The 10,701-nt window shown below is 48.4% G+C and overlaps 1 protein-coding gene across 3 annotated transcripts in view; it reads left to right on the forward strand.

Moving 5' to 3' along the window:
* The window catches only part of LOC133384085 (beta-galactoside alpha-2,6-sialyltransferase 1-like), a 32,503-nt gene extending 29,422 nt beyond the window's left edge, over nucleotides 1–3,081 (forward strand). Inside the window, exons 5-7 of one of the 3 annotated variants that reach the window (XR_009762458.1) lie at nucleotides 508–682; nucleotides 1,959–2,272; nucleotides 2,908–2,997. Coding sequence is in view for 2 of the 3 variants with exons in the window: in XM_061626007.1 (XP_061481991.1) it covers nucleotides 508–682; nucleotides 1,959–2,208; nucleotides 2,908–2,911 (429 nt within the window). In the remaining variant the exon portion in view is untranslated. Of the gene's footprint in view, nucleotides 1–507; nucleotides 683–1,958; nucleotides 2,273–2,907 lie in introns of all 3 variants that reach the window. The other 2 variants (XM_061626007.1, XM_061626008.1) reach the window with 2 other exon arrangements.
* The last annotated feature ends 7,620 nt before the right edge of the window (nucleotides 3,082–10,701 follow it).

The raw sequence follows: 10,701 nt of genomic DNA on the forward strand, positions 1-10,701 counted from the left end.
GGCTGTCAGGGGAACTCTCTGAATCTCTCTGCATTAAGGATGTTGTGGGATTAATTGCACAGCTAGGAGAAAATAGCCAGTCACATTTGGCACTAAAAACACATGAAGAGAAGACTTTTGCACCAAAGAAGGGAAAGGTCCATATTCATCACTGTATCTGAACATATCTCACTGTATCTCACCCCTGAATGAGAGAGGTGCCCCATCTACAATTGCTAACTTTAGCAGATGGGGGAAATGGATATTGCCTTTATGGATTCATGCAGGTAACAGGTGGGGGTTTTCATGACAGTGAAAGAAGCTGTAGAGGTAAGGCTATCAAGGGAGGAGTCTGTAGGGGTGCTTGCTGAGCTTCTCTATTGCCCAGTTGTGTGGGGTGAGCAAGTTCATTCTATGATTCTATGATTGTAAGTTCAACACCCCGTGGGGCAGTGTTAGGGTTAGGGTTAGGGTGGACTTGGTTGGAGAAGCTGGGCTCTGATCCTCTTTCTCTTCCTTCCTCCCTAGTGGTACAAAGCCCCCGATTACCCCATCTTCAGGCCGTTCCAGGTAGTGCGCTCTCGCAGACCCTGGCAGCTCTTCCACCTCTTGCACCCACGACTGCAGTGGCAGCTCTGGGAGCTGGTGCAGGAAGGGGCAGGTGAAGAGGTGCAGCGGAACCCTCCTTCCTCAGGGCTGCTCGGTAAGAAAGGTGCTTCCTTGTCTGCTGGGGGGCGGGAGTATGGCAAATTCAGAATTGCAGGGTCCATGATTGCCATGCCTCTGCACAGCCACGCCACCTTCTAAGGTTAATCAATAAAATGAGCTTTCAGTCTCTTTGGAGTATTTTCCCTTTCTGATGCATTGCCTTTCAGCTAAATCTATTATTTTCTGTGCACATACATGGGCAAATGTACTAAGATGCTGTAAGGTAAGGAACTTCCTTTGCTGAGTTTCTCTTCTTGGTTGTCATGCTAAGAGTGAGAGTAACTGCATTTAGGCAGAACTTATGGGTTTTAGGAGGAAACTGAAGCATGGAAATTCCTGATCCTAACCTCTGGTGTTAGCTGCACCCCCCCCATTCTTAGGCATATTCATTTGCATTTTACCTTAACGCACATCACATATATACAGAGCATCATTAAAAGCTAAAACATCATCTCTCTCTCTCTCTCTCTCTCTCTCTCTCTCACTCACTCACTCACTCACTCACTCTCTCTCTCTCACACACACACACTTTCTCCCCCTTGAATTTAGTTTCTCTCTCTCTCCTCCTCCCCTGCTAGTCCTGGCTCTGGGCTAGAACAAAACAACACATCTTACCCCTCCCTTTTTTTGCTGTTGGGTTGAGAATAAGTTCCTTCTTAACAAACAAGCAAACAAACTCAAGGCTGTGCAGCAGTGAGCGAGCAAGAGAGAGAGCGCCTCCCTTACCACTTTTTGCACTTTCCCTCCCTCCCTCCCTCCCTCCCTTCATTGCTCTCCCTCCTCTCCATGCTCTTCAGTCCTTCCTGTGCATGCCTTCTACAACAACGGATGTCCTTAAGAGCCAATCAGCATGAAAGGGGGTGCATTAGCTACTGAGAAGAGTCTTCTTAGTGGCTGACTTTGGGATTCCCCAAAGGTGAAGTGTTAGCTGTTTCCCAGAGCTGCTTGCAAGCCACACCTCCACCTCACTCCTTTCTCCCCTCTTGCTGTTTGGGAGTGGCAGAAGTTACTCAGTGGCATGATGAGCGAGGCACTTTGCACATGCTCATTGGGGCTCATCCTAAGTTAACAAGCTCCAATGTTCCAGCACTGTTGAAGGAGTTTTCCTTTTGGGTTGCAGCCCTGGCTGAAAGGATGCTCCCCATGACCCACCACACCCTGTCTCTGCAGCAGCGGCAGGGGTGGGGGTCCTATAGGCCCCTCCCTCATGCACCACTAGCCAGCAGGCCAGTCAGTGTCTGGCTTCTCTGTTTCTCCCTCTCCAACCCCAGGGACTGTGCTGATGATGTCGCTGTGTGAGCTTGTCCATGTCTACGAGTTCCTGCCCTCCCAGCGCCAGTCTCTCCAGTGCCACTACTACCAGGCCTTCCTGGACGATGCCTGCACCCTGGGCGCCTACCACCCGCTGCTTTTTGAGAAGGACCTGGTCCGGCGCATGAACCGTGGCGCTCTGGCAGATCTGGCCCAGCTGGGGCGGGTGACGCTGCCAGGCTTCCGGGCCCTGAATTGCACCCAGGACAAGTAACTCCGTGGGAGGGATGGGGGGTACCCCTGCCATGCAGCAGCCTGAAGCCACCTGCTCTAGGTGAGGTGGGGTAGGGGAGATGAAGACAGGATTTGGAGCAGTTGGCATGGTTGGCCAGGGCAATGTGTGCGTCTGTTTGGGCTTTGCTCAGGCAGCAAAATATCTTGGGCCGTCCGTGTCTGGCTGTGGGGAACATCTTGTGGGGGAAGCAGCAGGAAGACATTGGGAAGCCGGGTGCTGCGGGAGGGCACTGAGTGAAGTGGGCAATGTAGCAGGAAGCAGGTCTTGAGTGAGGCAGAATCCTGCCCTCTCTGGTGCACATGCGCCAAGGATGAAGGGGCAGTTGCGCTTGCAGGAGCCTTGTGTTCATGCTCGCCCCCAGCGCTGCTGCTCCCAGCTGCAGCTGAGGCCATCTCCGGTAGCATTGCGGTGATGCGTGTGCCCCTTGCTGCCCATCTGTGCTGGCTAAAGGGAAATTATTTTCAAAACAAGGGACACTCAGAGGATCCCTTGTGTTTGCCCCCCATCCACCCCACTGCCTTTCTCCCTGTGGAGCATCACCACACCCCCACAAGTCATGCCCAGCCCTGCCCCTCTGGAACCAGGCCTAAGATCTAGACCTGGCAGGCTGGCTCACTCGCTCACTTTCTTGTGTTTTTTAGTCAACTGATAAAGTTAATTTTCTCTTATTTCAGGTGAGTCAAGCAAAGGGTCCGCTTACTCACACCGAGTGAAGGAATTGTTGACCCTTGGGCTATACTACCTCTGGTTGTTTTTCATCAAGTCTGAAAGCCTGGAGCAAGGAAGAGTTGTATGTTATGTCTTGCTGGCTGCCAAGGTCAACTGGTTTCTAGGCAACGTGAGATAAGGGCTGGAGCCAGAGCTCAGCCAGTTTTCTCTGTGTTTTTTTTCTCTGTGGGGGTTTTGTTCTTGAAGGAGCAGCAGCTTTCTGTATGTGCTCTTGCTATGAGCCTTAATGTCCTGAGTAAATGGACTCTTAATACTATGTCGTGTACTTGGATTTCTTGACCAACTTATACTCTAATGTAACTGCGCTTACAACGCACACCGCACACATCAACAGGGTTATGGGCCCAGATCCAGCACACGTTACAGAGTGAGTAAGTGGTCTGAGCTGCAGGCTGAGTTCCAGAGAGCAGCATGATTGATTGTGCCAGACAGAGGTGAGCAGAGATGGCTGTAAACATGTCTGCTGGCATGCCAATGGAAAGGCTTACGGAAAATAATTAACCCAGCTGGAAGATGAGAATGCGGGCTTTCCTGATAAAAGAGGAGTTATTTGCTGTGGTTGAAGGGACCCCACCGGTACCACCAACAGCGGCCTGGACGCGCAGAGATGAGAAGGCGCTAGCTTTTATTACCTTGGCTCTATCCGATTCTCAACTGATGTACGTGAGAGATGAACCCTCAGCCAGACGTATGTGGGACGCTTTGCAGGATTTGTCCCAGGAGTGGCAGCGGAGACAGGAGGCGAAAAAGGCCGAACCGAAGGAAGCTGTCAGAAGCAAGCAGGAGCAGCAACGGCTGAAAACTTGTTATTTTTGCGGAGCGCGTGGACATATTCAAAGAGACTGTGCAGTCAAGCAAAGAAGCAGAGATGGAGGCTGGAAGCAGAGCAGTGTGAACTTTGTCAGCGCAGAAAAGCCTCAGTTTATGGAGACACACTGGACTATGGACAGCGGAGCGTCCCATACCCTCGTAAAGGACTTACGTTTATTGCACACATCAAAAGAAGTGCAGGACTATGTTTTACTGGCTGATGGATCGAGACGAACTGTCAAAGCGCGAGGGACGTTGAAACTGAGTAAGATTGGCATAATTTCTGATGTATTGTATGTCCCTGACTTGTCTAGTAATATTTTGTCTGTTCGAAAACTGACCAGCATTGGGTTTTCAGTGGTGTTTGACAGAGACAAATGTTTTGTGAAAAGAGGGGGTGAAATTTGCATGCAAGGGAGCCTGAAGGATTCACAGTTTGTAATAAAAGGCAATCAGGCAGGGTGTGTTGCGTTTGGTGCTGAGGCGCAGACACATAAAGGCTGTGTGCATGATTGGCACAGAAGGCTGGGGCATGCAAATTATGAAACAATTAAGAGAACCCCGAGTCTGAGTGAAAACATGCGTTTGACAGATTGTGGTCAGTTAATTGATTGTGATGCCTGCCATAAAGCTAAAATGACTATTGCACCAATAAACCGGGAGGCGGAAAGCTCGACAACCGCTCCCTACCAGCTCATTCATGTTGATTTATCAGGGCCAATAAACAGTTCACGAGGAGGTGCAAGGTATTTTATGGTCATAGTAGATGACTTCTCGAGATTCACTCATGTTTATTTGCTGAAGAGGGAAGATGAGGCAGAGCAGAAGCTGAGACTGTTCATCAAGAAAATTCAAACACAACATAATGTCACCGTGAAGGCGATACGATCAGACCAAGGGATAGCGGAGAGAAAAAACAGGGTGCTTCAGGAAGCTTTGAGAGCCATGTTGGGGGACTCTAGTTTAGCACACTCTTTTTGGGGAGAATGTATTTTGTATGCGAATTATATACACAACAGGGTGTTACATAGTGCCATTGGAATGTCACCATACGAAAAACTCACTGGGAGAAAGCCGAGGGTGCAGCACATTGAGAGATTTGGAGCCCGTTGCTGGGTCCATATTACACAAGGGAAAAGACGTGGCAAATTGGCACCTAGAGCACAGGAAGGTTTGTGCTGGGTTTTCAGAATGCATATTACAGAGTGTGGATTTCAAAAACACAGCAAGTTGTTCTGAGCAGAAGCATTAAGGTCTCAGACAAGCCTTGGGATCAAAAGCAAACAGTTATTCTCAATGGATCAGATGACACAACACCTACACCAGGACCTACACCTACACAAGGGGTGAAAGTGGAAGGAACAGATATCCCACTGAAGGATGCATTAAATGAACTAATATGGGGCAAACGTAAAACAAAGAAACGTAAGGCTGACGAGATGACATATCCTGAGCAAGCCATGCTAGGAACAAGTTCAGGAGGGGGTGCAGTGGGAGCAGAAGCTCCAATTCTTTTAAGGCGCTCTGAGAGAGCTAACATTGGGAAACCTCCTGACAGATTTACTGTGGGTTTAGTCAGCAGCCCAGGTATGCACCAAGTCGTGGAGATGGATGCAGAAACGTTATATCTGACTTGTGTACAACCAAAGTTTGATTAAACTGGAAATTTAATGTATGCTGCAATGTACTGAAATGTATTACTGGATGCAAATGTATAACCATGTATTGTAGAACTGTACTGTTGAAATTGAAATGTTATAATTGCAAATGTTATAGATGCAGTCTTGATGAAAGAGGTGGGAACTGTTGACCCTTGGGCTATACTACCTCTGGTTGTTTTTCATCAAGTCTGAAAGCCTGGAGCAAGGAAGAGTTGTATGTTATGTCTTGCTGGCTGCCAAGGTCAACTGGTTTCTAGGCAACGTGAGATAAGGGCTGGAGCCAGAGCTCAGCCAGTTTTCTCTGTGTTTTTTTTCTCTGTGGGGGTTTTGTTCTTGAAGGAGCAGCAGCTTTCTGTATGTGCTCTTGCTATGAGCCTTAATGTCCTGAGTAAATGGACTCTTAATACTATGTCGTGTACTTGGATTTCTTGACCAACTTATACTCTAATGTAACTGTGCTTACAACGCACACCGCACACATCAACAGGAATGATGACCACCACTGGGAGGGGAGGACTGCTCACAGTAAACATGAGTCAATAATCTGCACAGCCGAAAATTGAGCTGTTTGTATTTCTGTCCCACTGCCTTCTTCCTGGCTGGAGCTGTGTGAGAGAGAAGGGTGTCCCAGGCAGTGCATCACCTCTGGGCACTGAGCAGCCCCTGACCTGCTTAGCTTCAGGAAAAGGAACTGCCTGATGGCCTTCAGAGCAGACTAGGACCCTGCTACATGCCCCCGGGCAGCAGTCCCCTTTTCAGGCGATGCTGCTTGCTTCTCTCTGAGCAATATTTATTTTAATTTTGACAGTGGAGCTGTGGGAACCTGGACTCCTTAATCAATACAAGGGCCCAAAAGGCCAGAGCCAAGAGACTTGCAGAAAAGAGAGAGAGCAAGCCTCCCTTTCTTTCTCTTCCATGCACAGATGATGCATTATTTATTCATGTAGTTATTTATTAAATTTATATCCCACCCTTCCTCCCAAAGGAGCCCAACGTGGCAAACACATTTAGAGCAAAACATTTAACAACAATTCAAAACATTCTAAAAACAGTTACAGTTAACATACTAAAAACAGTTGTAGATAAAACATTATTGCGTCCAGTGATCTCCAAGTTGCAAGTCCCCTTCAGCCATAAAATGTCTGGGTAAAGAGGAATGCTTTCAAATTCCTTCTAAAAGTCAATAATGGGGAGGGCAGTCCACAAACGCAGCCACCACTGAAAAGGCCCTGTCATGGGTCAACCCCAACTGGGCATCTGCTGGTGGCAACACCACTAACAAGGCCTCTGCTGCCAATTGTAGGGTCTGAGATGGTTGATATGACCGTCTTGGACCCTACATTGCTTCACATATAAATGACTAGAAGCCACCTCTCTCTCTCACACACACACACACGGCATGCCCCATCATCACAATGCTGCCTCTGCTGTGCTCTCTTGCGTCTGGTTCCATGCTGGTGGGCAAGTTAGGTGAGTCTGCTGGAGCGGCTGCCGAGGAAGGGGAGGAGATTGGAGCGGCTGCCTGAGCTCAAAGCCTGCTTTGCCTGCCTGCCTTGGCCTGGGAGTCTGGAGAGCACAGTGGCAGGCAGTGTGGATTGGGGCTTGCACAGAGAAAGCAGCTGGGCAGGTGGCCATTCACTTTGCATGAGCCCAAGGCTGCTGCAGTGGGAGGTGGCATGAGCTGCCTTGACAGGTGCAGGACAGGAGCTCGAGGCTGGTGTACCGTTGCCCCAGACCTTTAGGGAAATATCCCCTCGCCCTTACCCTCAGCTGCCATATCACAGCTGCACAAGCCAGACACAGACCAAACCTCTAAGATGCAGGTGGGCTTGTATTGTTGCTACGCTTTGGGGGGAATGGGTGGGAGTTTGTGCTTGGGCACGATAGGTGGTTGCATGGCTGCCTGTGTGCATCTTGTGGCATTTGCTCCCACCCAGGCCTTCCTCCCACATTGATCCCTTCTCTGTTTCCTCACTTCTCTTGGGGTTTGCTCCACTGTTGAATGTAGACCAGACACTCCATGAGGCCAACAAATGGTCTTTGCTTACGAAATCTTGTAAAGCATCATGTGTGGGGATAATGTAGCAATTAGGGATAGGCGAGAATTCTGCTGAATTCGGATTTAGCACTGGACTTTTAGTAGGCCGCATATTCTCCATCTTTGTGGAGCGATTGCGTTTACTCTGAACTTCAGTGGTTTTCCCCCGATACTAGTTTTTTCTCCCTTGAATATTCCCTTGGATATATTCTTATACTGTTTTTACACGTGGCGCAGCACGGCATGGCACAGCATTACAGCACTCTTTCTCTCACCCTCTGCTGCCCCCCACTCCAATAATCCAAACACCAAATAGGAGGGAAAAAGCCAAGTCTCAACCACGTTGACTGGGAGGGGCACTGAAAGCTGATTACTTCCTCAGCTGGTCTCTGTTTGCTTGCTAACAGGAAAAACTGACGAGCCTCAGTGACAGCAGAGACGGTGGTGGTGGCAAAACTGTTTTTCTTTATCAATATTTTCTTTCAAAATATTGCTATTTTCTTTCTTTCAAAATACTGGCTTTCATTTTGAAAGAAAATATTTTGAAAGAAAACATAAATGTTAATATTCAATATTTTTGGGAAAATACCAATATTAATATCAGTATTTTTGGAGAGGGGCAAATCCGACTGGTAAAAGCAGCAGACAGTGGACAAAGAACAACCTCAAATGGATGCTGCCTGTTAGGTTGATGGAATGCTTTCAAAGCAGCACCAGCTAACAGATCCCATCCCTGGTATCAATCAATCAGTGCAGCTCTGTGCATTTAGCTGAGTAAGTATGTTGGGGAAGTTTGTCCAGATGTAGTGGAGGAGCCAGATCCTAGACCTTTAACAGTAGCAGGACTGGGAGGGATGAGGAAAATGGTACCTGTTGAAATGTCCACTACTGAGGTTGCAGGGTCCCAGTCCTCTTTTGCACAGGACTGGGCTTTAAGGCTGGGATGCCAAGAAATCCAAGTTGGAAATAAATCCCATTGAAAGTAAACTTTTCTAGGTTTGGGCTTCACAAGTGATTAGTGAGGAAGGAAGGGTAGGGGTATAAATTGCATAATAACTGTTTGCAAAATCTTCCAGCAGGAAATACATAGCAGCATAATCAACTACAATAAAAGCTACCATCAAACACAAACAAGTCCCTAATAGTCACCCAAAACAGATAACAAAAACCAAACCAGGAATAGGACTCTTATGTTCAGTCAAGCTGAAAGGCCACTCAGAAGAGCCAGGCTTTGGCCTGTTCCCTAACACCATTCCAGGCAGACAGGATCCTCAGTGGTGGTACTGGGAGACTGCTGTTCAGCACTCGGCTGCTGGCATTTGACAGGGTTCGATCCTGCCCCTATGCTGTTTGACATCTCCATGACACTGCTAGGCGAGATCACCTGATGTCTTGGGAGGGCTGTTGAGAACTGGTTCCTGGGATTTTGGTGAGTCTGTAGCTGCTCTCCCTGTGTCTTCTAATGGCTGAGTATTAGCATTGGGTTTAATTTTGTAAGTCACCTTGAGTATTTTTTAAAAAAACATAAAATGTGGGATATACATGTTTTTAATAATAATCAGTAAATTAAGTGATGGAATTCATCTGTTGGGTGGCCATAGGCAGGGGTACATCAAAGGGACCTGCTGTCATCTGCACAACCCTCCTCTTCCTTTGAACAAAAAGACACACTCACAACAACAAGGAATGTTCCACATACGACTCTTATTAGGGGTTACATCACACTCCAGTTACCTTCAACCTGTGGTAGCAATGCCTCTCCCTGGCACTAAGGCAGATTTAGCCCAGCCACAGTTGGCCAGTAATGCGGTTCAAGAACACCTTGGCACCCAGTAAGTACAACTAGGCACTTCCTTTACTGGCAGCCCTAACTCTGCCTTTTCTGGGGACCCTTCAGGGACTCGGGGTGGCTCTCTTTTGCATGCAAAGACAGCAGCTTGCTGGGCCCCCAGCCTTTGTAGAGCCAGCGTCTCATCCTGGGCATCCATGAGGTGTGGCCCAGAGTGGCACATCTCTCCCTGTTGACAGCTGGACCCTCAAACTCTTCCAAGGAGTCTTCTCTTTGTCCAGCACAGCCAGTCCCTGTGTGGCCCTGGGCCCCTCCCTTCCTCCAGGGTTTCTGTTAGAGGAGGTCACAAAGGATGCACACAAGTGTTGTGGCACCGGCCCTGTGGAATTCCCTCCGCTTAAATATTAGACAGGCGCCCTCTCTGTTATCTTTTCGACACCTACTGAAGACCTTTCTCTTTCAACAAGCCTTTCACGTAGAGGCCTTATCCCAGTCTGCATATGTGCTGGAATTGCTTTTTAAGATGTTTTTAAAAGTGTTTTTAAGATGTTTTGTTTTAATATGTTTTAAAGTCTTTTGTTTTTAAGATGTTTTAAAGTGTTTTTGTTTGCTGCCCCAGACTCCTTCTGGGAGGAAGGGCAAAATATAAATGTAATAAATACAATAAAGCAGCCCTGTCAGGCACCAATCACAGTTGTCCATGTCCCTTGCCAGACCACCCAGCAGAGTGGGGGAGCCAGTCTGTTCTGCCTGCAGGCTCTCCTCCCAGCCGACCTACTAGCAGCCCTGTCACGTGGGGCCTGGGTCTGCCGCTTAGCAGGTCGGTGACACGGTGCAGCAGAGCCATAGGCCTGTTGCTGGTTGGAAGTCCATGTGATTATTGCAGCCACTGATCAGGGAAGGTGTGTAACCAGATGATGCAAAAACCTAATGGCTGAAGTACCTGTGTGGACTATGCTTTTTAGACAACAGGTGTGGATGGGTGTTGTCAGCCAGGTAGAAGCCATGCTGGACACTACAAAAGAGGGCCCCGGGGTTCTGGGGCCAAGGCACACACTATTTGGGGAGGGGGGACAGGATTCCTGCATTTTGGAGGTAGGAGGGATCAAAGGGCATCAGCTGTTGCATTTGACATTAAGAACACCCAGTCCAGCCTCCTCACACTGGTCAACCAGTTGCCTCTTTTGGGAAGGCTGCAAGCAGGGCCTGAGCGCAACGGCTGCACCCTCCCCTCCATTGGTTTCCAGCAACTGGTATTCAGAAACATTGCCTCTGATGGGGAGGCAAGGGCACGGCCATGATGGCTAGTAGCCACTGAGAGCCTTTTCCTCCATGAATTTGTCTAATCCTCTTTTAAAGGCATCCAAGTTGGTGGCCATCGCTGCCTCTTTGTGGGAGCAAATTCCAGAGTTTAACTATGCGCTGTGCAAAGGAGTACTTT

This window comes from Rhineura floridana, chromosome 4 (assembly GCF_030035675.1).
Source record: "Rhineura floridana isolate rRhiFlo1 chromosome 4, rRhiFlo1.hap2, whole genome shotgun sequence".
Taxonomy (NCBI): Eukaryota; Metazoa; Chordata; class Lepidosauria; order Squamata; family Rhineuridae; genus Rhineura; species Rhineura floridana.